The 27,557-nt window shown below is 40.3% G+C and overlaps 1 protein-coding gene across 2 annotated transcripts; it reads left to right on the top strand.

Moving 5' to 3' along the window:
- On the top strand, nucleotides 1-25,850 carry DDX21 (DExD-box helicase 21). 2 transcript variants are annotated; one of them, XM_041749848.1, is made up of 16 exons: nucleotides 1-172; nucleotides 2,120-2,569; nucleotides 4,864-4,939; nucleotides 5,595-5,773; nucleotides 7,218-7,335; nucleotides 8,621-8,806; nucleotides 9,729-9,874; nucleotides 11,932-12,081; nucleotides 12,460-12,621; nucleotides 13,942-14,061; nucleotides 15,450-15,523; nucleotides 17,463-17,622; nucleotides 18,440-18,574; nucleotides 21,317-21,361; nucleotides 23,048-23,153; nucleotides 23,184-25,850. In XM_041749848.1, exons 1-16 carry the CDS (start codon nucleotides 86-88, stop codon nucleotides 23,345-23,347), a joined length of 2,358 nt encoding a protein of 785 aa, XP_041605782.1. In that variant the 5' UTR covers nucleotides 1-85; the 3' UTR covers nucleotides 23,348-25,850. The 2 variants fall into 2 exon arrangements, with proteins under 2 accessions (XP_041605782.1, XP_041605779.1); XM_041749845.1 differs by having other exon boundaries at nucleotides 23,048-25,850.
- Nucleotides 25,851-27,557: the final 1,707 nt, after the last annotated feature.

Here is a 27,557-nt window from a genome sequence, read left to right as displayed (position 1 = left end):
AGTGGGTGGTCTAAACGGGGAGTACAGTCTCTTCCTCTCCACGCGGTGGACCTGACCGGTCGGCCTGAATTGCTTGAGGTGAACAATGCCGGGGAAACTCCTTAGTGACGCGGGTTTGGACTCCGAGACCGCCATGGAGGAAGTGGAGACACCGCGGAAGCAGAATGAGAAGGTGCCGCCGAGGGCTGAGGGACGACCCGGGGCGCCGAGGGGAGCGGGATACGGGAGCGGGGTGGGGTGCTCGGCTGGGCGGCGGTGGCGCGCACGCGGACGCGGCGTGTGCGGGTCCCGGTGTGGGGTTCGACCGGGAGGGTGCCAGGAACCCGTGCTCTCGGCGGGCGGTGGGCGCACGAGCGGCGCAGGCGGCCGGGAGCTGGGGTGAGCGCCTCCCACGTGGCCCGGGAGTCTGGGCGCCCCGCGCCTGGTGCGCATTTGGATGCTCATGCTTGGGCCCCACGTTGCTGGCTCGCTAACTCCGGGTGTGAGCGTGAGCGGAGGGAGTTGTCAGGTCAGGTAGGGACTGAAGCTTCAGAATAGACTGGCGATACCTCTGAGTGACACTTTAGTAGTAAGGGAAGTACAACTTGTTTGCTGGTGAGCAGCCTTTAGAAGATGAAGTATTCGGCTTAACGTCTACTGATTAGATTTCCCGTGGAAAGGTAAAAAGATGCGTTGTTGTGCTGAGTGTACAGCATCTTTTTGATAGAGGGTCGGCGGTGTGTAGGGGTCTTAAGTTGCCTTGATAGCGGCATCTATCTTTACTCTTTACTGTTACTTCCTTAGTGATTTAACTTGTGACTGAGTCTCTGTTCCAAGATCACTCGGTGAGAACAAAAATTGTCCCTGAATTCCTGTTGTGCATGACTTAGAATTTCCTTTCCTTTGCTGTGTATGAGTCTTTTTGATGCGGAGCTTTTACAACAGCAATATTTTGGCATTGTAGGAAGCCGAGGGAGCACAGTTTTGTCCTTACAGGTGGGGAGGAAGTGGTCCTGACTTACCTGCTCCACATCAGTGAAGGTATTCAGTTGTGGGATGCTCAAGTGAAGAGGGACATGGCCAAACCCTATCACATTCCAGAGGAGACCACCGGGTTAGGATATCCTCTCTTACTCGGTGGAACGAAGGGATGAAAGAACCGGAGTCTTGGGAGACCAGATTATTTTTCTGATAGTTGAAAGGTGATCACTTGGGAAAGATTAGCATCACTCATGACTTGAGAGCAGAACCAGGGCCTGAAGGTTCAGAGAGGCAGATTTCAGCTAAATATAATCTCCATAGTTCTGGAATTGGCCTTTCAGAGAGATTTTAACAGAGGCTACAACACCTGTTTACTTGGTTTCGGTAATATTAACTTTCAGTATATGAAAAGTTGGAAAAGGTCAGACGTTTCAGGTAGGAGCCATAGCCCTGGGTTGGGTTGGGTTGGGTTGGGTTTGGAGTTTTGATTTTGAGATTTCACCCATTCCATTTCCTTGTAATGTGCTTCCCCCCCCCCTTAAATTAGATACATCTTTTTTACACATGGGGTGATAGATTGTGGGGGTTTATAGATTTTTGGTTCGTAAAGTGTCTTTGTAAAAATTAATTTGCACTTGTCAATAGCCAAGACAGATATTATGAATCACTGTTTTACCTGTACAGGAATTCTGGTAGAGAAAGAAATATGCTTAACATCGTCCATCTGTGGACATATATGACCTTATTACTCTATTAGAATTAAACTACTTGATCTCTTTCTATAGTCATACATATGTGGTTTAGAGCCTTTTGGAGCATCCCATGAGCCACTCTAAATCCCCTATGAAAGTTTTATTTTACAACTTTTTTTTTTTACAACTTTTTCAACTAACAAGATTTGAATAGATACCAAGAGGCGTTGCGTTCTCTTAAAAGCTGATGAAATTATTGATATAATGGTACTTAAGTCCATATAGCTAAGAAATGGTGCTAAAAAGCATAGTGTTTTGATTTATTACAAGGTGAAAGTACAGATGTTGAAAAATGCCCCCCAATTGTGTTCATAATTATGTGATCTTTAAATAATCCAACATTGATGTGTCATACAAATGTATACTTGCTTTACTCAGTAGTTTGTATTTTCTTTAATTTTTTTTAGAAAGGTAGAAAGGAGAAACCAAAATCTATTAAGACTGAAGAGGCAGCAGAAGTAAAAGAAGAAATTCCTTCCCCTAAAGCTAAAAAAGTTAAAAAGAAAGCTGAGTCTAATGAGGTTGACATGAATTCTCCTAAATCTAAAAAGGCAAAAAAGAAAGAGGAGCCATCTCAGGATGACATAATTTCTCCTAAAACCAAAAGTGTGAAAAAAACAAAGGAGTCCTTTGAAAAGAAAGTTGTTTCTCCTAAAACAAAAAAAGTAATAAAAAGTGAAGAACCTTCTGAAGAAGAGATAAGTGCTCCTAAGCCCAAGAAGATGAAGAAAGAAAAGGAAATGAATGGAGAAATTGGAGAGAAAAGCCCCAAACTGAAGAATGGATTCCCTCATTCTGGACTTGTCTCTAACACCAGTGAAACCCTAGGGGAAGAAAGTAACAGTGAGTTAGAGCAGGTAAAGTTGTATTTGAATGTATAGAATGTAGTTTTCATTGTTGTTTCAGATAAATAAGTAGCTAATTGCTACTGGTATTTAAAAGTGGGAGAGGGTGCCTGGCTCAAGTCAATAGAGCATGTGACTCTTGATATCTCTCTCTCTCTCTCTCTCTCTCTCTATATATATATATATATATATATATATATATGATTTTATTTATTTTTAGAGAGAGTGCGTGTACACTACTGGTGGTGAGGGGCAGAAGGAGAGGGAGAGAGAAAAAAATTTTTTTTAAAGATTTATTTATTTATTTATTTATTTATTCATTCATTCATGAGAAACAGAGAGAGAGAGAGGCAGAGACACAGGCAGAGGGAGAAGCAGGCTCCATGCAAGGATCCCAATGTGGGACTCGATCCCGGGTCTCCAGGATCACACCCTGGGCTGCAGGCGGCGCTAAACTGCTGCGCCACTGGGGCTACCCGAGAGAAAATTTGAAGTAGACTCCACACTGAATGCAGAGCCCGATGCAGGGTTCAGACTCATGACCCTGAGATCATGACTTAAGCTAAAACCAGGAGTCGGACACTAACAGACTGAGCCACTCAAGCTCCTCTTTATCCCCACTTTTATTTATTTATTTAAGAGATTTTATTTATTTAAAAAAAAAGAACACAAGAAGGGGGCAGAGGAAGAAGCAGATTCCTCACTGAGCAGGAGTGCGATGTGGAGCTTGATCCTAGGACCTTGAGATCATGACCTGAGCCGAAGGCAGGTACTTAACCGACTGAGCCACCCACATGGCACCCCCCCCCCCCCCACTTTTAAATGTTAAATATTGGGACACTGGGTGGCTCAGTGGTTGAGTATCTGCCTTTGAGCCCCTGTAGCAAGTTGTGCATCAGGTTCCCCGCCAGGAGCCTGCTTCTCCTCTGCCTCTCTCACAGTATTGCTCATGAATAAATAAATAAAATCTTTAAAAAAAAAAATGTTAGGGGAACGCCTGGATGGCTCAGTGGTTGAGCGTCTTACTTTGGCTCAGGGCGGTGGTCCCGTGGTCCCGGGATCAAGTCCCATATTGGGCTCCCCACGGGGAGCCTGCTTCTCCCTCTGCCTGCCTCTGCCTCTCTCTGTGTATGTCTTTCATGAATAAAGAAATAAATAAAATCTTTAAAAAAAATAAATGTTAAATATTTTTAATGGTTCCATAATCCATCATATAAATGTTTAGAAATTCACTTATTTCCTCTATTGGACATTTAGATTTTTTACTTTTTTTTTTTAATATATTTTTTTTAATCTATGAGAGGCACAGAAAGCGAGAGGCAGAGACAGGCAGAGGGAGAAGCAGGCTCCATGCAAGGAGCCCAATGTGGAACTCGATCATGGGACCATGGGATCATGGGATCACGACGCAAGCCAAAGGCAGATGCTCAACCCCTAAGCCACCTAGGCGTCCCTAGATTTTTTACTTTAGAATGATGCCACAGTGACCACTTTGTATTAAATGTTTGTTTCTTATTTTCTGTGGATATATGTGAAAGATGTGACTGGGTGGAAAAGGGTTAGTGACCTTTCAGCAATACAGTAGTCCCCCCGATCTGATGTTTTGCTTTCCAGGGTTCCAGTTACCCTCTGTCAACCATGTTCAGGAGCAGATGATTCTTCTCCTGACACACTGTCAAAAGGTTAATAGTAGCCTGCCACTGCATCACAATGCCTATGTCATTCAACTCACCTAGGTATTTTATCAGTTCACATCATCCCAAGAAGGGTAAATGCAGAACAGGAAGATGTTTTGAGAGAAAGACCACATTCACATAATTTTTATTATGGTATATTGTTACAGTTCTATTTTGTTATTGTTGTTAGTTTCTTATGGTGCCTAACTTAAAAACTTATCTTGAATATATATGTGTAGGTAAAAAAAAAAACAACAATAAATAAGGCTGCATACTATCTGTGGTTTCAGGTACCCACTGGGGGTCTTAGAACAAATCCCTTTTGGATAAGGAGGGACTACTGTATATTGTAGGTGTATGCGATGGCAACAGAATAGTTCTTAGTTGACACTGAATCTGCCTTCACTAGCCACACATAGTATATGTATGGTATATATTTGCTACAGAGTTTTCTCTTGGTAGAGTTTTATAGATGATTATGGTATATTTCCTTTTCGGATCTTCTATTTTTGGTTGATTTAGAAGAGATGTTTTAGAATTGGTTCTTTTGTTTCTTTCTCAGAAGGCTTTTCTATGATTACCTGTAAGGGTGAAGTTTCTAATTTCTTTCTGTGGCCCTTTACTTGATAGGAAATACCTGTGGAACAGAAAGAAGGAGCTTTCTCTAATTTTCCCATATCTGAAGAGACTATTAAACTTCTCAAAGGTAATATTTTTGGAAGTATTGTATAATGTTAGAATATTTATTTGGAAGCACTCCACTGTTTCTGTTGAGATAAAGGACAGTATATGCAACCATATAATAGATCCATGTATACAGTACAGGACTGTACTAGTGATGGCTTTGCTGCCTGTTAAGTAGGTGATTCAATTTTATTCAAACCAATATGTGTATTCAGAAGTGTGAGGACTGATTGCACTGGTTCATGCCATGTTTGTATTTTCTTTTTTATCCTTGCCCTCTTGTAAGGCATCTCTTAACGGTACCAACCTGACTCAGAACTCAGCCTAGCAGTGTCCCTGTGAATGAACTAGGTAGTCACAGATGCTTGAGTAGGTATTTTCTGAAGCAAGTGTGGCATGGTCTGAACTGCAAAGCACCTCATTTGGGTGCTTCAGTTGACCTGTGGATGAGATTTCATGACAAGTGACTGAAGTCTTAAATAATATTTACCATAATTTGGTGCCTTAAAGTTTGTTGATAACTTTCAGTCAAGCACATTCTTCACTACTAGAATACATTACAACCTGACTTTGTAGATACTGACTGGAAAGTAGAATTCCTTGATTCCGCAGGACCGGAAGCATGGCTGGGATGTTAAGAACTGCATTACCAGATAACGTGGTTAATTTGTTCACAGCCCGTGGGGTGACCTTCCTGTTTCCTATACAAGCAAAGACATTTTACCATGTCTATAGTGGAAAGGACTTAATTGCACAGGCGCGGACAGGAACTGGGAAGACGTTCTCCTTTGCCATCCCTTTGATTGTGAAGCTCCAGGGAGAACTGCAAGAAAGGAAAAGAGGTCGTGCCCCTCAGGTAATTGTCTTTAACACAGAGCTTAAGGGCTCCATATCTGCATAGGAGCAAAACGTCTCTTAGGCATTGTTTACATCATATACTATAGTTTTTTTGGTGGGTTCTCCTTAGAGCCTTTTTTTTTCTTTTTTTTTTTTTTTGATATGTATTACAGATCTTTATTTGAAACTAAAGTAGGATTATTCTTTTAAGAGTGTTGGCCACAAACCCTATAAGTTTAAATATGATAATCCACTCAGTGGTAATCCACTCAGTGGTTGTGATCACCTGTATTAATGCCCATTGTGTTCCCTTCAAACCATTAGATGTCCCTGGGGCTTACAGGTTTGATGAAGTATCTCTGACCATTTTTATCTAGGTGGAGAGAACAGTTTTAGTAGAGATGCATAAGTTGAAGGAGGGGTACTCAGTGATGAAGAGACCAAGCTTCCTTGTTAAGATTGTGCATATTGGGTTCATTTTTGGAGAACCCGGCATTTGACAAACCTTAACTTCACTGACATACCTGTGTTGTCATCGTGTCATCTTTCTGGCCCCACCTCACTTGTTTACTGGCCTTTGAATGTCCATACTCCTCCCTCAGTAATTCATTGTTTATTGCTGTAAACAAATGCAGCATTAAACAAATGGGTTATTTTAGCACTTGGAATTATCCAGCCTGGCACATAGTGGATATTTAGCAAATATACGTTGGATGAATGTATCTGATGATCAATGAGTGTTCTTAAATCATACATGTTTCATGTTGTTACTTTACTTAAGGACCTATAGTCTTTTCTGTTAAATAAATATCCTCTTGGGTCAAACTCAGACTGCTCTGGGATATAAAGCCCCTCACCACGTTGGTCCTGCCTTAATTTGTCTTTGTTCTACTTTCAATTTAGTGTGGAGGTTCAGTCCCTTGGTTTCAGAACCCAACTGTCTGAATTTAAATCCAGGTTTGCTTTGCTTCTTAGCCTTTTGGTTCAAAATTGTGTGTTTATTGTAGGTGGGGTGAATAACTTGTGAGAATTAAATGAGAATGATGCATAGTAAGCATTTAGTAGAGCCTGAGACAGTAAAAGCTCAAAGATTAGCTAATGTTATCAGCAGTGTTACTCCTTGCTCAAGTTGTTGCTTCTTAGAATGCTATTTTGCTATTTAGGTAGTAGTGGGTCCAGGAAACTCCCCAGTTCCTCTGGCCTACTCTGTGAGCCCTCCTGGAGCACCACACATTTTGGCCCTACTTTTCTCATATTGGTAGGATCACAAACTTCTGAGTAGGTTTGTTAGGGACTGTATTATTACGTCTATGATTCTTCACACCAAGTAGGTTGCAAAGCATATAATAGATATTTTGAAAATACTTGTTAAGATGAGTTGAGCCTTCTGGTGAATTCCAGTTTTGTTAAGAAACAAATACTGCATAATACTTTGAATTCAGTGATTAGTTTTTCCTTTTCAGGTACTGGTTCTTGCGCCCACGAGGGAGTTGGCAAATCAAGTAAGCAGAGACTTCAGTGACATCACAAGAAAGCTGGCGGTGGCTTGTTTTTATGGTGGAACTCCCTATGGAGGTCAAAGTAAGTAACTCCAAAAGTGAGGGAAGGAAAATGCCAGCTATTATTGGATGCCCTGGTTAGATTTCTCTGGCCTTGAAATCTGATTTTACCTCATTTAGTCATTTATTTTTTAATTAAAAAAATTTTTTTTTAGGATTGTTTAATCATTTATTATGGTTTTCTTTTGTTATTGTTTATAGATGGTCAAGAATACGGTCCTACATGATGATGTGTATCAAATCCTATTTAGAGTTACTCGGATTTTTGTATTACTGCTCTGTTTATCTAAAGGCTACAAAGATCTCTTACTGAATCTGAGGATAGAGTCCATTTGGGCTTTTGGCACTAGAAAGTCATGATTCAGAGTTATTCTTTGTCAAGGATGATGGATCTGCCTCTTTTGGAGTCTTTCTTTCTTGCTACCAGTGGGCTGCCTTTTCTCTGGGCCCAAGAGCCAAATGCAAGTCCCTACTGGAATCCTGTAGCATTCCATTACTTACCAGTTCAAGACCTTGAAACTTTATTATGAGAGCAGATATGTAATTTGGGAAAGGATTTAAGGCTTTAAAAAATAAAAATGTTGGCATTGGCATGCAAGGCTTCTAATTATGTCTTCTCAGCTTTGGTTGAATGAACTAGGCTTTGACATCAGAAAAGTGTATGTTTGAATCTGAACTCTGCTCACAGTGTGATTTTAAGTTCAAGCTGCTTGATTTTTCTGCACTTCATTTTGTTCATATGAAAAACCAAGGTTACTAAACTCCCCCCGCCAGGGGTGTTGTGAGGATTGAATTGGATAATGTACATAGAGTGTCCAGTACGAACCCTAGACTGCAAGGGTAATTCAGTAAAAAGCTGCATCATTATCACTTTACCTCGTTATACTGGACTCCGTTTTCCTGAACATCTTTACACCTCGGAATACTTGCTCTTTTTTCTGGTCTCCTTCTCTCCATACCTGCTTACCTTATATAAAGTTCTTATTCTTTTAAGGTTCTCTTTTCCACTTTGTCTGTGAAACCTTGACACTTTCCACCACCAAGAAAGGCATTTCTTTCCTGGTGGTTCTGTCCCCCACTGGCGCATTTTTCTCTTAATGTCACATAATACACTGGGCTGTCATTTCTTACCTGTTCTTCCCACTAGATTAAGGAATGCCTTGAGTATCTTTATCTTTGGTAGTTAGCATATTACCTTGTGCTTGTGGTTAATAAATATTTTAGAATAAAAATGTATTTAATGGATACCCCAGACTAATAAAAGGACTTAAAAACCCAGCCTGTATTATCATTGATTTTGTTTACAGTTGAACGCATGCGGAATGGGATTGATATCCTGGTTGGGACCCCAGGTCGTATCAAAGACCACCTTCAGAATGGCAAGCTAGATCTCACCAAACTTAAGCATGTTGTCCTGGATGAAGTTGACCAGATGTTAGATATGGGGTTTGCTGATCAAGTGGAAGAGATTTTAAGTGTGGCATACAAAAAAGGTAAGCTCCAAATTCAAGGAACTGATGGAAGGGGTTAGAGGAAGAGTGGTGACTAGGTAGTCTTCTCAGAGCTATATCGGGGTGACTTATTTTATTTAGGAAGACTTAACTTTTTTAAAAATCATGATTTATCACATAACTGTAATGGGGAAAATTTGGGAAAGTAAGAGAAGAAAAATCTCATATTCTTCCAGCTTGATGTGCTTTGCTTTGGATCTCTTTTTTCCTGACTCTGTATTATTGTGCATGTGTGTGTTAATTTTAATCTTGCTATGCAACAATTTGGCATAACACTGAAGAGGTTGTGCTATGATTTAATTCCATCTGTGTATTTTAATTTTTAGATAATTTAATAATTCTGTTTAGAAACATTTTTATGCAGAAAGCTTCCTTCACACGTCAGTATTTGGAATTTCTTCTTTAGGATAGATGTCCCGAAATAAAGTTACTGAGTTAAAAGGTATAAATAGTTCATGCTTCTCAATGTACATTGTTAATCTCTCTCCAAAAGAGTTCTATCTACTCAAACCACCATTTGAAATACATGAAAATGCAGTGTTCTTCAAAGAGCAAACTTTATAAAACATGAGGGTTGGGGAGCTTTTCAGTACCTGACCTCAAAGAATGAATAGACTGAAATCCTAAACTCAAGAGACTGAGGAAATGAGTATAGAGGAGTATAGAATATGTTCTGGTGTTTATCATAGGTTACTTGCTTAGTGATCTCCTTCACATAAATTACTTAGGGTAGTATTTCTTTGCCCATTGGGAATCTCTGTGTCTTTCATTTTTGTGTCATAAGTGCCTGGCTTGGCCTCACATTGTTGCTGTAGCATGCTGTTGGACCCTGGAAGAACTGGGTGATGTGGAGTACTGTGTAGGCTTATTTGGGTTATTCATACTGACTTTTTTTCCCCCAAAGATTCAGAAGACAACCCCCAAACATTGCTTTTTTCTGCAACTTGCCCTCATTGGGTATATAATGTTGCTAAGAAATACATGAAATCTACATATGAACAGGTGGACCTGATTGGTAAAAAGACCCAGAAAACGGCAATAACCGTGGAGGTAAATGATTCATTCAGCTGCTAGAATTAGTAAAAAATTGTATGTCGTGTTTTCCCTGTCTGATGATATTAAGACTGGTAAATATGCACTTTTTATGGATAAATACTAAATCCATGATCCATGTGAAGGGCCAAGTAAAGATCTATTTTTATTTGAGTTGTATAGTATCTGTTTTCTAAATTTCATTATCTGGTAGTCTGATTTCAAAATCTTTTGGAATCTCTGTCTGAATTATGTAAGTAGGAAGAAATTATACCTAGAATTTAAATACTTTGAGAGCAACAGAGGAATCTAGTACTTTGTGTTGAAGCCATTTTTATGTTAGGTTCCAACACATAGAATTCCTTTTACCAAGAAACAGACCTGCAGGCTGACTAATTGCATTTTTAAGTGGGTGAAAGGATGAAACATTTAGAAATTTTTCTGTCAGTTCCTTGGTGTCCTGTAGAAATGAAGAGATGATGTTTCTTTTTCTTCATTTTCCTGGTTGGTTCAGAAAATAGAGGAACGAGGGATGCCTGGGTGGCTCAGTGGGTTGAGCATCCGACTCTTTTTTTTTTTTTTTTAATATTTAATTTATTTATTCATGAGGGACACAGAGGGAGAGGCAGGCTCCATGCAGGGGTCCCAAATGCAGGACTCCATCACTGGACTCCAGAATCACACCCTGAGCTGAAGGCAGGCGCTTAACCCCTGGGCCATCCAGGCTATCCAGGTGTCTGGAGCATCCAACTCTTGATCTTGGCTTGGGTTAAATCTCAAAGTTGTGGGTTCAGGCCCTGCATTGGGCTCCATGCTGGGCATTTTAAAAAACAAAAGAAAGCGGGAAGGAGAGAAGGAAGAAGGGAGAGAGGGAGGGAGGAAAGAAGGAAATCGAGGAACCAGAGAAAGGGGAACAACAGCTCCTTTTTTTTTTTTAAGATTTATTTTTTAAAGATTTTATTTAAAACCTGGATTTTATTAAAGCAAACCTGGATTTTATTTATGTATGATCCCTGGGTGGTGCAGCGGTTTGGCGCCTGCCTTTGGCCCAGGGCGCGATCCTGGAGACCCGGGATCGAATCCCACGTCGGGCTCCCAGTGCATGGAGCCTGCCTGTGTCTCTGCCTCTCTCTCTCTCTCTGTGTGTGTGACTATCATAAATGAGTAAAAATTAAAAAAAAAAAAAAAAAACTATGATGATCAGCAAACTTAGTTTAGTCACTTTACAGCATAACATGTACTATACACATTTAAAAAAAAAAAAAAGATTTATTTTTTAAAGATTTTATTTATGTATGATAGGGAGAGAGAGAGGCAGAGACACAGGAAGAGGGAGAAGCAGGCTCCATGTAGGGAGCCCAGCATGGGACTCGATCCCGGGTCTCCAGGATCCCACCCCGGGCTGAAGGCGGCACTAAACTGCTGAGCCACTGGGGCTGCCCAAGATTTCTTTATTTTAGAGAGAGGAAGCATGTATGGGGGCGGGAGGGGGGCACAGAGGGAGAGAGAGTCTTAAGCAGACCTCACACTGAGTACTGAGCTGGATGTGGAGCTTGATCTCACAATCCTGAGATCATGACCTGAGCTAAAACCGAGAATTGGACTCTTAACCAGTTGTGCCACCTAGGTGTCCCACAACTTTTTAAAAGACTTATTAGGGACACCTGGGTGGCTTAGCAGTTGAGCATCTGCCTTTGGCTCCGGGCGTGATCCCGGGGTCCTGGAATCGAGTCCCACATTGGGCTTGTGTGGGGAGTCTGCTTCTCCCTCTGCCTGTGTCTCTGCACACCTCCCCTCCGCCTCCCGTCTCTCTCTTTCCATCACTCATGCATACATAAAATTTAAAAAGGCTTATTTATTTGAGAGAGAGAGAGAGAGAGAGACAGCTCTCTGCTTTAATGATTTAGGTTTGTTTGTGTTTTTTTTTTGTTTTGTTTTGTTTTCTCTACACAGTGGTGGCAGTGGTCTGCTCTAGTTAGGCTTAAACAATTGCTTCTAGCACTAGTAGTTTTGAGCAGATGATTTCAGGTTCCAGGTAGGTTTTACTAAATACATCTTTTTTTCCCTCTCATAAGCACCTGGCTATCAAGTGCCACTGGACTCAAAGGGCAGCAGTTATTGGGGATGTGATCCGAGTATATAGTGGTTTTCATGGGCGTACCATTATCTTCTGCGAAACCAAGAAAGAAGCCCAGGAGTTGTCACAGAATGTGTCCATAAGGCAGGTTGGTCCTTGCCCCCCTTTCCTTTAGGGAGGGAGCCTCTTCCAACTGATAGACCCTGTTTCCCTGTGAGAGCTCCCCTGATCTGTCAGTCTCCTCTCACAGATGAGGGAAGGGTAACCCAAACCCAAGGCTGTCCTGATACAATAGGTTTGATTGCTCTTGTCTGGTGATCTTTACCCAGTAAGTATAGCTGGACATTGATTTAATGACCAAGGAGTAAGAAAAAATTTGAGCTTTATCCATGTAAGGCACATATTTTTCCCTCTGCTTTATTTTCAGTGGGAGTATCACAAAATAGAAATGTCTTTACAGGTTTTATGGGTGATATGAAAAGTACCTGTATTGTTGGTATCTTAAGCCAGTTTATTTCTTTGGCAGGATGCCCAGTCATTGCATGGAGATATTCCTCAGAAGCAGAGAGAAATCACTCTGAAAGGTTTTAGAAATGGTGATTTTGGAGTTTTGGTTGCAACTAATGTTGCTGCTCGTGGGTTAGACATCCCTGAGGTTGATCTGGTGATACAGAGTTCTCCACCAAAGGTAAGTATTCTATATTATGTTTCATCTTATTGTTTGTTTTGACTACTAAAACAAATGGGAAGTTGTATTGTTTACTTCCTGTGGTTAGTAATAAGTATCTCTTGAGTGCTGGGATGCTACATGTGATTTTAAAAACAAACCTCTTCTGAGGTCCTTCCTTCAGAACTGACCATTGAGTGGAAGTGTGGTCAGTGTCCAGAGGTTGGGAGGATTATTTCTGGTTGGAGGGAGATTTGATAAGCTCATGTAGGTAGGATAGCTGTGAAGTGGACTTTGAAGATGGGGGGACTGAGGCAGGGTGAGGGTGGGATAAACTCATGAGCTAGAGGATATAGAAAAGATAGTCTCTGTGTTTAAAATTGCTTGGGTTTGAGGGTGATGGGAATGTCTTAGGGAGGGCCTGAAGCGTAGGTTATGTGGTGTGGACAGTGCTTCATGTGAATAAAAGTTAGTATAAAAGATCTTGTTCTGTTCCCGTTGGTTCAATTGTGAGGACCCCCACAAATTGGCAGATCCTTCAGGATTAGAAGGTTGTTTATAATGATAGAAAAACCTGATTATTATGAAGGCACCAGCTCTTTAAAGGGTCCTGTAGAACTGTGCTGTCCAATATGATGGCCATAGCTATGTGTAGCTGTCAAGCACTGGAAGTAGTCTGAACCAACACGTGTACTCTAGGTATAAAATAAACATTGGATTTTTAAAAATAAGGGGATCCCTGGGTGGCTCAGCAGTTTGGCGCCTGCCTTTGGCCCAGGGCACGATCCTGGAGTCCCGGGATCGAGTCCCGCATCGGGCTCCCGGCATGGAGCCTGCTTCTCCCTCTGCCTGTGTCTCTGCCTCTCTCTCTCTCTCTCTGTCTATCATAAATAAATCTTTAAAAAATAATAATAATAATAATTTTAAACTTTCTATTATGTACACTGGATTTGGAAGCCTTACCAAAAAATGTAAAATATCTTCGTGATCAGCTGTTTCATGTAGGTAGCATATTGAGGTGATACAACTTTTAGATGTATTTGAGTTTAAAAACATATCATTAATTTAAATTTTTAGTTTTTTAGTGGGTTACTAGAAAATTGGAGATTGAAATTACATATGTGCCTCGGTAGCACAGCACTATTTAGATGATGCTTTTTGCATAATTGGATGGGGACCACTATTCTAGAGAGTTTTAAAAATTGTCACCGTTCGTTATTTTAGAAATGCTAGGGAACTTCATACTCTGGTATATAATATAACCACCACACCTGCCTCTGCGTACACCACTCAGGTCTTTGTGTCCTTTGTTTGTGTCACTCATGTATTTTATTTCCATAGGATGTGGAGTCCTATATTCATCGCTCCGGGAGGACGGGCAGAGCTGGAAGGACAGGGATTTGCATCTGCTTTTATCAGCACAAGGAGGAGTATCAGTTAGCACAAGTGGAGCAAAAAGCGGTAAAATTGTTTTCTTAGCCTTCATTCTGCAAATATTGAGTTCTAAACTCAGTCTTTGTTTTTTTTAATTCAATTTTTATTAACTTTAAGTTGTATTTATTTCTAGTATGTGGCCATAATCGAAAGCTTGTTAGATACATATTATCTTATACATTGTCCTATAATATCAAGTCCAGTTTGAAATAAGTTTGCATTTGAAAGCAGTGGTTTTGTTTTCTCATATATTTCTTAAGATTTTATTTATTTATTTGAGAGAGAGTGAGACATGAGAGCATGATTGGGTTGAGGGGCAGAAGGAGAAGCAGACTCACTGCTGAGCAAGAGGCCTGATGTGGGGCTCAGTTCCAGGACCCCAGGATCATGATCTGAGCCAGAAGCAGCCGCTTAACCGACTGAAGTCACCCGTGCCCCACCCCATATATTTTTAACATAGATCGAGGGTTATAGGAATTGCTTAAAAACCAAAATAATAGGGGTGTTTTGGGATGCTCAATGGGTTAAGGAGCTGACTTGTGATTTTGGCTTGGGTCATGATCTCAAGGTCCTGGAATTGAGCCCTGTGTTGGGCTACACACTCAGCTGGGAGTCAGCTTCAGGATTCTCTCTCCCTCAAATAAATAAACCAATCTTAAAAAAAAAATAAATTTAGGATGGGAGAGAGAACATGGGTTTTTCTGACAGATTAATTTCTCCCCTTCCCCTTGAGCTGACTATACTTGGTGACTTGCTTAAGGAGAAGGAGAGGGCACTTTACATGTAGTGCAGAATGCAGGCAAGCACTGCCTGGTTAGATGTGGTTAACATCAGTGATAAACAAATGCCTTGAGAACGATGTGATGAGACATACTCTGGTTTTCTTCCCCCAAGCCCATAATCTCAGTCTAAGCATGCAAAAAACCTGATAGCCTCACAGTAAAGGACAGAATTTTTACAAAATACCTGACCAATACTCCTTAAGTCTGACAAGGTCATGAAAAACAAGGAAATGCAGAAACTGCCACAGATCAGAGGGGACTAAGAATGCATGATAACTCAATGTGATGTTATCACTGGAACAGAAAAAGGATATTAGTACAAAAACTAGTGGAATTTGAATGAACTCTAGAATTCAGTTAATAGTAGTGTGTTGATTTCTTAGCTATGACCGATGTACCATAGAGGTAATAATAGGGAAACTCAGTACATAAACATACAGGAACTGTGTAGTATCTTTGTACCTTTTCCATAAATCTAGAACCATTCTAAAATAGTTCATCTTTTTCTTTTTTTCTTAATCTTTTAAATGTGTAATAAGTATGTTTCATAATATTTAAAAAATTAGAAGATTTAATCTCAATGAAAACAGTTAATGACCACATTGTACATTAAACTGGCTCATTTTCTTGTAGGGAATTAAATTTAAACGAATAGGTGTCCCGTCTGCAACAGAGATCATAAAAGCTTCCAGCAAAGATGCCATCAGGTATGTTTCCTGCTGCCACTGTAGTCTGTTGTAGTGCTTGTTCCATTTATTGCCTGACTTCGTGTAGTTATGAGATTTGGTCTTCTGAATCTTATTTATTATTTTAAGTGATTTGTAACTTACTTGTTATGAAAATACTGTGAAGTAAAAATTAAAATCCTAATTTGTACTCATTCTTTTTTTTTTTTTTTTTTAAGATTTTATTTATTTATTCATGAGAGACAGAGGGGTAAAGACACAGGCAGAGGGAGAAGCAGGCTCCATGCAGGGAGCCCAAGGTGGGACTCATTCCCGGGTCTCCAGACTCATGCCCTGGGCCAAAGGCGGCGCTACCCGGGCTGCCCATACTCATTCCTACCCAATCCTTTTCACCAGAGGAAACCACTGTCCATTATTAATAATTTAGCCTGCCTTGGGCATTTTAAGGAATCATATCTTAGACATGGTGTGGGTGCTTCTCATGTGAAAATTGATTAGAGAGTCACAGATTATATTCCACATTGTCCTCAGTCTAGTCCCCCAACTGTTAGGAATGAGTTGATCATTTCTTTAAATTATTTCTAGAGGGTGAAGATTAGGTGAAGTAGCAGTGTTTGTCACTGGAAGTGCTACTGGCATTGGGGAAGGGTAGTCAGCATCTCTGGCTATGCATTGTATTCCGGGGGGTGAGAATGGGATTAGTATTACAAAACCAGGAAGGTCCTGGATTATTTTCCCAAGATTTCTAAGAGGTGACCTACCTCCCCTGCTTAAGAACCACTGAGTCTGAGCGTCAGTTCTAGACTGTTTTCCATAATTGTTATAAATTTGTGTAATGCAGGACACCTGGGTGGCTCAGAGATTGGATGCCTGCCTTTGACTCAGGGCATGATCTTGGAGTCCCAGGACCGAGTCCCACATCAGGCTCCCTGTATGGGGCCTACTTCTCCCTCTGCCTATGTCTCTGCCTCTCTCTGTGTGTGTCTCATGAATAAATAAACAAAGTTTTTAAAATTTTTCTTTAAAAAAATAAATATGTGTAATACTTATTTATTTTTTTTTTTTTGTAATACTTATTTTTAAAAAATAAGGGTGGGGACACCTAGGTGGCTCAGCTGATTAAGCAGCTAACTCTTGATCAAAGCTTGGGTCTTGATCTCAGAGTTGTGAGTTTAATTAAGCATTGGGCTCTCTGCTGGGTGCAGAAATGGGGGGGGCGGTCTATGATCAGAGGAAATGCTGGATATTAGGATATTAATTAATAGCTCAAGAAAGTTCTCCAAAGGAAAATAATTTTCAAATTTATTTTAGCATGGCCGGCTTTAAGTATTCTGTAGACAGAGTTCTCCATGACACCAGTTAAGGCAATTTGGGGTTAGGTGGCCAGGCAGGAGAAAAGACAAGCTGATGGGGTATGAGAGATGTCCTCTAGAGGGGCAGCCCTTCCAAAAGAGGCTGCCTCATGTGGCCTTGTTCATCCTTGTCCTGGATGACCTCTTTTGAAGAAGTGACATTTATTATCAACAAGATAATTGTGACTCCCTAACCAATGTGTATTTTCATAAAAAGTCCATATCATTTTTAAGCAGATAGGGAAGTCCTTTTTCCTTTTATTTCAGAATGGAAATAGTTGTGGTATTTTCTTTTTCTTCTTCTTCTTTTTTTTTTAAGATTTTATCTTTATCGTAAATAATACTGTGGTGAACATCTTGATATTCATTCTGTTGTTTCCTTGGGATGAAACTTTTTTTATTTGACAGTAAAATCAAATTAGATGCAATCAGAGGAATGGATTTATTTTTATAGAAATGTGTGATGATTGTATCCATTGCATCAAAACGATGTTAGGTATATGAAATATTTGAAAGTTAGCGATTTATCTTGAGATGCTCTTGCCCTGAAAATGCAATCTGTAGACTTCTGTCCTTTCTCCTAACAAGTATATTCAATCACACCATAGGCTTTTGGATTCTGTGCCTCCCACTGCCATTAGTCATTTCAAGCAGTCAGCGGAGAAACTAATAGAGGAGAAAGGAGCTGTGGAAGCCCTGGCAGCAGCCTTGGCCCATATTTCAGGTGCCACATCAGTAGACCAGCGCTCTCTGATCAACTCAGATGCGGTAAGGCTGTCATACTCTAACACTTCATATTTTGAGTTTGAGCAGGATTTGAAAGGGTTCAGTTAGACTTACCAGTTGCTTTAACTTTTGTGTGAAGGTAGATGTATGTAAACAAAGCCCATTAAGACAGAAAATAGGTTTGTAGTATCCTGTGTCTCAGTTGAGGGGGAATGACATTGAGTGCTAATAGGTATATGGTTTCTTTTTGGGGTAATGAAGTATTTCAGAATTTTAGATAGTGGTGATGGTTGAAACCTTGTGAATATACTAAAAACCCCTGAATTATATACTTCAAAATGGTGTTACAGTATGTGAATCATAGGTTACTATTTTTAATCCTAAAAAAAAAAAGAAACAACCCAACCGAATAAACACATAAATGCATATGATACATTTAGCCAGTATACCTAGAAACTTAGGAAGGTATATGCTTTTTTTTTTTAATGAAACTTTTGAAGTAATTGTAGGTTTATATATAGTTGTTCATTTGTTTGTTTAAATTCAATTAGCCAGTGGGTTTACATTTGGTTGTAAGAGCTAACACTGAGAGATCCCTTTTACACTTTGCCCAGTTTCCACCAATGGTAACATCTTACAAAACTGTAGTATCACAGCTGGGGTACTAACATTGGCACAATCCATCAATCTCATTCTGAGTTCCCCAGTTTTACTTGTCCTAATTTGTGTGTATATGTTGGAGGTGAAGGAAGAAGTATATGCTTTTAGGAAGAACTTTTCTGGAAATATTTTAGAAACATGAGTGTAATTTTTTATCAGTTAGGTTTGAGACTAATTTCATTCTTCTTTCTTCTGTAAGGGCTTTGTGACCATGATCTTACGATGCTCAATTGAAATGCCAAACATTAGTTATGCTTGGAAAGAACTTAAAGAGCAGCTGGGAGAGGATATTGATTCCAAAGTGAAAGGAATGGTTTTTCTCAAAGGAAAGCAGGTAAGGAATACTGGAGCCTCTGTTGTGACCTTGCTTTGGTTCAGTAGTTTAATGTGGATGATAAAACTCCAAATGGAGGCTTCTCCCTGTTCTGTGGGGATGATGCACTTTTTGCTCTCTACTTAGTCTTCTCTGGGCATCATTCATGACCTTCAGTTGCCCTTTAGTCACTGACAACTACCCCATCTGTATCTCTACCCTGAACTATGCACACAGTGCCAGACATGGACATCTAGCTGCTTCCCTGACAATTTCTGCCCAGGTGGGGTTATTGAGCAACTTAAAATTGTTCAAAATTGAATCCAAAGTCTTTTAATTTGGGTGGCCTGGGTGGCTCAGCAGTTTAGTGCCGCCTTCAGTCCATGGTGTGATCAAGTCCCACGTCAGGCTCCCTACATGGAGCCTGCTTCTGCCTCTGCCTCTGCCTCTGCCTGTGCCTCTCTCTTTCTCTGTGTCCCTTATGAATAAATAAATAAAATCTTAAAAAAAAACCCGAAGTCTTAATTTAAACTTGAAATTTAAAATCTTGCCTTCCAAACCTGGTGTTCTTTCTTCCAGTCCTGCTCTCAGGTAACGGAACACACAAGCACAGCAGTTCTGAAACATTTTGGTCTTATAATTCCTTTACATTCTTAATAAATGTTGGGGATACCAAAAAGCTTTTGTTTATGTGAGTGATACCTATTAATATTTACCATATCAGAAATTAAACCTGGAGTTCTAAAACCTAAACTTACTCCATTAGCCATCAGAGAGCAGTGATGCCATCACATGTAACTTAGTGTCTGGTATACTCCACTGTGTGCTTATGAGAGAACAAGAGTGGAAAGGACCCCTAACATTTTAGTGTTATGAAAATAGTTTTGACCTTGTGGAACCTCCCCAAAAGATCTCAGGTTTCCAGGGGTGCATGGACTATATTTTGAGAACCACTGACCTAATGAACCAGATCAGATTTGTTGTCCACTAACTGCATGTCTATGTTGACCTCCTTCAGTAACTCCATATACTGTATGGTTTAAAGTCTCAGCCTTCACATGGAGGAGAAGAGTCCTCATGAGCTGGCTCCTGATCCCTTTATGAGTTTCATCCTTGCCTCCTCCCTGCCAGTACCCTCTGCTCCAGCAGTGCCATGTGCACCTTGCTTTCTTTCTATCATCCCAAATGCATGTTCAACCCAGTGTTAATACTGTTTCTTTCCCCCCATTATCCTTTATGACTTGACCTGGCGTTAAGTTTCCCTGTGAAGCTTCCCTGGCCAGATGGTAGAGTTGGTAGCATCTTTATCTGGATTTCAGAGTTCTTAGGATGTGCCTTTATTCAGTTAATTTTTTTTTACCTTGCTGTGCATGCTACTGACCAAGAGCCTCAAGAACACTAGGATATACTAATGGGGGAAAAACTATATTCTAGGTATTTTATGCTCCAGTGAGGGCATGGTGTTAAATACTTAGTATTATATGTGAATGAAGGGACATCTGGCTGGCTTAGTCGGTAGAGCGTGCAACTTTTGTCTTGGGGTCCTGAGTACAAGCCTCGTGTTGAGTGTAGAGATTATAAATAAATAAACGGAAAAAATACATGTGAGTGAAGATTCCCATTAATTGCAAAATCCATCAGTACCTGATGCTACCTGTGGTTATAATTGTGTGAATTATTGGGTGGAAATGAGGTAAGCCTCATAAGATGTTTTATGTAAAAGCAGCCAGAGGAGAGGAGTCTGTTGCAGGGGTAGTTCAGCTACCTTGGTGCAAACCAAGAAACAGGACTTCCTTAATTGGGGGTGATGGCACTGTTACTGTAGTATGTATGTATGTATTTATTTATTTATTCATTCATTCATTTATTTAAAGAGGGAGAACATGAGCAGGGAAGGGAAGAGCAGGCAGAGGGAGAAGGAGAAGCAGACTCCCCGCTGAGCAGAGAGCTGGATGCAGTGCTTGGTCCCAGGACCCTGGGATCATGACATGACCTGATGGCAGACGTGTAACTGACTAAGCCACCCAGGCACACCTAATTTAAAAAAAAAATTTATAGCAGGATGAATTGTGAAAAACTAGAAAATTAACAATAGAAGATCATTTATTTTGGGGTGCCTGGGTGGCTCAGTCAATTAAGCGTCTGACTCTTGATTTCAGCTCAGGTCATGATCTCAGGGTTGTGAGATGGAGCCCCACATCGGGCTCCGTGCTGGGCATGGGGACTGCTTACAATTCTCTCTCCCTTTCCTTCACCGATTCCCCCTTCCCTCCCTCTCTTAAAAAAAAAAAAATATTTTTCTACTTTTAGTTAGGTCATCTTGAATAGTAGACACTTTTCTCTTGTGAAAGAAGTGTATTTCTAATATAAACTATTGGTTTTGGAGCCATTCTGACCAGATTTTTAGAATCTGCTCTGCTTATGAGCTGGGATCCTGTGACAAGTCAGCCTCTCTGAACCTGTTTCCTCAGCTCTAAAATGTAGCTAATAGTTACTTGAGGAATTATCCAAGAATGATCTCTAGTCCGTTCTGAATCATTTGGAATCCCTTTTAAAAATATCCTTAGGGAGAAAAAATATCCTTAGGTTTTTGGTATTGTGCTTTTGAGAGGTATAATGTATTGGCCTTGGTCTAAAGTTAATACCTGGAGTCTTTTTGTTTCTGATTTTTAATACAGTACCTGATCTTTGGGAATATCACTCAGTGTACACATCTGGCTTTGGTGAAAGGCTGGGTTAACTTGCATTTGTTTTGATTTCTAGGGGGTTTGCTTCGATGTCCCTACTGCAGCATTAACAGAAATACAGGTATTCTTGTCTCTTGGATTTTGAAATTAACGTATTTAAATTATAAAATGTTCACTACTGGGGTGCCTGGGTGGTTCAGTTGGTTGAGCAGTTGAGTCTTGAATTTGACTTGGTCATGATGTTGGGGTCACGGGGTCAAGCCCCCTGTTGAGCTTTGTCCTCAGCTCGAGTTTGTTTGGGATTCTCTCTCTTCCCTCTCCCCCTCCCCATCCCCCTGCTCATGCCCTTTCTTTAAAATAAGTAAGTAAGCAAGTAAATATAATCAATCTTTGAAATGTATTCGTTACTGAAAATACAGAATAGAAAGGGAAATAACAGCTCTAGTCCCTTTTCTAAAAGACAATTAGAATTATTGAATTTTAGTGTTTTTTTTCTCCTACCAGTCTTTTTTTTTTTTCTCCTAGTCTTTTTATTCTGATAGTTTTCTTACCCAGCCTGCCTGTTTTCCTTCTTTCCTTTCTCTAGAGTTGTGAATAGTATCTAGCTTTTTTTTGTGTATATTGTATGGGGTTTACATAGACATTTTTTTAAATTGCTCTATCTTCATTCACTACTCCTGTGAGGAATGGATTTGTATATGGTATATTTGCATATTTTACTACCTGACAGCTGTGGATAACCTGTGGTAATTGAATTGAATAAATGATACAGTGATGAGGGTACTTCTTGTAGTGCAACTTACTTTGTTGCACTGCCATGACTGGCTTTTGGGCCGTGAGGGTTGTATTATTATTTTTATTTTATTTTATTATTATTATTTTTTTATCTACGATAGTCACACAGAGAGAGAGAGAGAGGCAGAGACACAGGCAGAGGGAGAAGCAGGCTCCATGCACCGGGAGCCCGACGTGGGATTCGATTCCGGGTCTCCAGGATCGTGCCCTGGGCCAAAGGCAGGCGCCAAACCGCTGCGCCACCCAGGGATCCCCGGGTTGTATTATTTTTAACCACTGACCTTTTAGGGATCCTTGGGTGGCGCAGCGGTTTGGCGCCTGCCTTTGGCCCAGGGCACGATCCTGGAGACCCGGGATCGAATCCCACGTCGGGCTCCCGGTGCATGGAGCCTGCTTCTCCCTCTGCCTGTGTCTCTGCCTCTCTCTCTCTCTCTCTCTCTCTGTGACTATCATAAATAAATAAAAATTAAAACAAAACACTGACCTTTTAAACACTTGGGTTATCAGTCAGGTTTTTCTTTAGAGAAAAGGCAAGAGAATGGTCTTTCTCTTGCCTTTTTTTTTTTCTTTTTTTTAATTTTTATTTATTTATGATAGTCACAGAGAGAGAGAGAGAGAGAGAGAGAGAGGCAGAGACATAGGCAGAGGGAGAAGCAGGCTCCATGCACTGGGAGCCTGATGTGGGATTCGATCCCGGGTCTCCAGGATCGTGCCCTGGGCCAAAGGCAAGCGCCAAACCACTGCGCCACCCAGGGATCCCCTTTCTCTTGCCTTTTTAAACCAAATTCAATAAAAATCAGAGCAGGTGGGGATCCCTGGGTGGCTCAGCGGTTTAGCACTGTCTTTGGCCCAGGGCATGATCTTGGAGTCCCGGGATCAAGTCCATGCATGGAGCCTACTTCTCCCTCTGCCTGTGTCTCTGCCTCTCTCTCTGTGTCTCTCATGAATAAATAAATTTAAAAATCTTTAAAAAAAAATCAGAGCAGGTAAAAATAAAACCATCTCTCTGCAGGAAAAATGGCATGATTCGCGTCGCTGGCAGCTCTCTGTGGCCACGGAGCAACCAGAGCTGGAAGGACCTCGGGAAGGATATCGAAACTTCCGTGGACAGCGGGAAGGCAGTCGAGGCTCCCGGGGACAGCGGGAAGGCAGTCGAGGCTCCCGGGGACAGCGGGAAGGCAGTCGAGGCTTTAGAGGACAGCGGGAGGGAAATCGAAGCTTCAGAGGACAGCGATCAAGAGGTGGCAACAAAAATAACAGACACCAAAACAAAGGCCAGAAGAGGAGTTTCAGTAAAGCATTTGGGCAGTAATTTGAAGTGGAGAGTTTATGCAGTAACATGGAACTGAACACTGATTTTCCTGCAAGGTTAAAAGCACACTCTTTCTCCTTCCTGACCACTTGCCTTGTCCCCATCTCTTCCAGAGAGACCAGCTTCATGGAAATTATTTCATCCGATGATTATGATTTGTAACTATTGCTACTTCTGTATCAGGTTTATCTTTTGAAAGGATGTATGAATTCATTAAATTTTGTTCTGATACACTGTGGGTTGTAAGATAAAATCAAGCATGATTTTGCCCATACTTTTTAAGTTGATCTGTCTTTATACTTAAATAGTGTCCTTCCTTGAACACCTATGGGGAAGATAGTGTTCTCTGGAGAGGCACTCTGCACAGTCCAGGCTTGGGTCTATAATTAGCATTCCTCAGCCATCTGCCTAACAGGGACTCACGTGGTCCTGTAACATGTCTTCTGAGAATTAGTACTGAGCAATGTTTTGAAGCAAGGTTTCAAACTTAGCTGGGAGGTAATACATTTTATGGCAGCATATGCTCTAGGTTTGGAGGATGGTGAGACAAATGGAGACATTATATAGATTTGCCATTGTTATGTACATTTTGATACATTTTTAACTTTTTTTTTTTTAATTTTTATTTATTTATGATAGTCACAGAGAGAGAGAGAGAGGCAGAGACACAGGCAGAGGGAGAAGCAGGCTCCGTGCACCGGGAGCCCGACGTGGGACTCGATCCCGGGTCTCCAGGATCGCGCCCTGGGCCAAAGGCAGGCGCTAAACCGCTGCGCCACCCAGGGATCCCCATTTTTAACTTTTTAAGGTGACGGATGCTTCCATGAATTCTTCACAGATTTTATCTATTTATGTATAAAGAAGTATTTTAATAGAAAGCAAGTGTCTTTAAGGAATTGCAAGTGTGTAAGATGTCCCCATAACTTTCTTTGTAAGTAAGGAGGCTGAATAATAGGTGCTTGATGATAATGTACTCCACTTCCTATTGGAAGATTAACATTATTTACCAAGAAGGAATTAGGGGGTCAGAGACAGATTTGCATTGCTGACAAGAGTCAGGAAACCCACTGAAAATGTTTTTCACATGTGAGAAGGAAACCTGCATCTCTGTTGAGAACAAAGAGAGGAGCAAGTAAAGATGCATGATAAAACATTCTTTTCACAGTAAAAACAGCAGGTTTTTAATGTTTCTAGAGATGAACTTCTAATGCGTAAACTGGAGTTTTAGGTAGAATGATTCAGTATGTTTTCTCAGAGTCCTAGTTCCTGTAGCCATGGTGTAGGATCTGTTTCTGTAAGAATGCTATTCCATCAAAAGGTTTTATAGCTGCTTAGAGACTTCCTTTTAGGACAGTCTCCGTATGGTTATTTTAAATTGTTGCTTTGAGGGAACTGAAGAACTTCATATAGCCCCATGCCAGGTAACTCTCTGAGTTCTCAAATACTACTTCTCTGACAAACTTCTGCATGGTGCAGGAACATAAGAATGGCATTGTTTTCTTGCCTTATTCCTAGAAATTCTGTACTGGGAATCTCAGGGAATACACTGATATGAGAAGTTAATATACATGGCCTGTCTTGTTTTCATTTGATTATTTTTGAACAGTTAAAATCTTTCTGAGCCCTGGTTTTTCTCACTGGATTGAGTCTTTTATCTAACTGCCTTTTACCCTGTGACCTTGCAGTAAGGTGTTCAAATAGCAGATCAATTCTTTGATGCTTGAGGCAATGTGTCCTTCCTCTGTTTGGACTTCAGGTCTGTCCTTCATTCCTGAGTAGATGTTTCTCTATTTTCAGAAATTCTTTTGGCTTTTCTTTCTTGATCCACTTGACCATTTTGCCACTTTTCCTCCCACCCCTCACGGCTTCCCATCGAGCCACAGAAACTCAGGAGAGGGTGTTTGATGACTGACAACTCGTGCTGTGTAGATGATAATGTCTTAGATTCTGGTTTTGCTCAAGTACTGAGCATATTTTAATAACAATCAAAATATTTCCTACTTTGAATAGGAATGGTTCCTTACCAAGCAGATTAAAAGGACACGTTACCTGTCCTTTAGGAAGGAGCAATTAAAACCTTGATGTGGATTAGCCTACAGAAAAATAATCTCGCAGAAAACAAGGGTAAGGGGGAGGCATTTAATGGGAGTTTCACTTCATACAACTTAATTTCAAGGAAAACATGGCTGTTTCAAATAAATGAAGCTGAAGTTTCTCCTGGATCCCAGAATTCACACCATACTCAAAAATACATCATCCAGCTATTACTTGATTTTAATGGGGTTGTTAGACTAGTGTGGGAAATGTGCTTTTTACTATTTTCTATGGAGAAAATATTTTCCAATGTAACAAACTCAATGAACTTTTAAAATACAATCCATTTACATTGGAGCTATCGGTGCAGCAGTTTCTTTACAATTGTACATAAAATGCTTTTTCTGTAAAATTGAGTTAATATATAAAATACTGCATTATGCCAGAATAAAGGTATTAATATTTCCAATTTATGTTTTTGGTGGCTTTTCTTAAAATTGAGTATTCTTTAAATTATGGGTGTAAAAATCCAAACATAGGAGAAAAAAATAACTTGAGTCACTCCATATTTAACCTTTTTGTGAGCAACTCTTCCAGGAATTCATTTACAGAATTTGAATCATTCAGTTTTGTGAAGTGCTTTTTTCCTTCTCAATATGTGTTTTTGTGAAGTGCTTTTTCCTTCTCAATACGTGTACACTACTTTTCTGTAGGTACAGATCTTTAAATTTCTTTTTTTTTTTTTTTTAATTTATGATAGTCACAGAGAGAGAGAGAGGCAGAGACACAGGCAGAGGGAGAAGCAGGCTCCATGCACCGGGAGCCCGACGTGGGATTCGATCCCGGGTCTCCAGGATCGCGCCCTGGGCCAAAGGCAGGCGCCAAACCGCTGCGCCACCCAGGGATCCCCAGGTCTTTAAATTTCTGATGACTACATGGTATCTCATAGAATGGGTATGCCACTGTATTTAATCTAGATGGCTATGTTAGTTTTTTACAATTTTTCATTGTTATGAATAACTCAAATGAATTTCCTTGTATAAATTTTTGCCTACTTGTCTATCACCTAGAAATGCATAAGAACTCCCTGGGACAAAGTTTAGAAAGCAATTCTGAGGAACATTAATATTTTAAAGGACATTTAATTTTGTTGATTCCTTAGAATAATTGTTTCCCCCAGGGGTTAATGTTTTACATAATCCTAATACAAGGATCAAAACCAGGATATTACATTGAGGGGTGTTGTCTTATAGATACTTGTTTGCACTTCACTTTCTTTTCCTTAATGGCATATTCTAGAAATCACTCCACATCAGCCCATAGAAATCTTAACTCTTGCTGTTTGAAAACTGCATCGTACTCCATTGTGTGGAGTACCATAGTTTATTCAACCATTTTCTTAATGTATGGGCACATAGATTGTTTCCAGTGTTTTGCAGTTAAACAGTGCTACAGTGGGGAACTTTGTATAGATGTATTTTCATCCTGTTGGAGGTGTATCTTGAGGGTATATTCCTGGAAATGGGATGGCTGGGCCAAAAGGTAAGTGCATATGTAGTTTTAAATTTTTATTTTATATGGAGGTTTATTATATATTGGCAAATTTCTCTCTAGAAGAGGAATTCCTGCCTTGTAACTTAACTGAAGAAGCCAGTCCATTTGTTCTGTAGATTCTAATATATTTGAATTTTGCTGATGCATCTTTTTTTTTTTATGATTTTAAAATTTTATTTATTCATGAGAGACAGAGAGGCAGAGACACAGGCAGAGGGAGAAGCAGGCTCCTCCCTCCCGTGAGGGAGCCCTGAGCTAAAGGCAGGCGCCCAACCACTGAGCCACCCAGGCTTCCCAGCTGATACATCTCTGTCATTTAACAAGCTCCTTTTCCCCTGTATTTAATGTAAATTGATAATTAGATCTAGAAGGGTCCAGTTGTCCCTCTTTTGATGTTAGTAGCAAAAGATCATTACTATTTACATGTGTAATTTCATTAGGATTCTTGGTGATACTCATTCTTCATTCATTAGCTGGAATACCTCTAATGAAAGAAATTTAACACTTGTTACTCTGAATACTGTTCCTACAGAAAAGGCAGAGAAGTGCTTGATTTTCTTTCCCTTATTTTATTTTATTTTATTTTATTTTATTTTATTTTATTTTATTTTATTTATTTTTT

Source organism: Vulpes lagopus, chromosome 3 (assembly GCF_018345385.1).
Source record: "Vulpes lagopus strain Blue_001 chromosome 3, ASM1834538v1, whole genome shotgun sequence".
NCBI classification, from domain to species: Eukaryota; Metazoa; Chordata; class Mammalia; order Carnivora; family Canidae; genus Vulpes; species Vulpes lagopus.
Note: the sequence above shows the minus strand (reverse complement) of the source record. Positions and strands in the feature narration are given on the sequence as shown.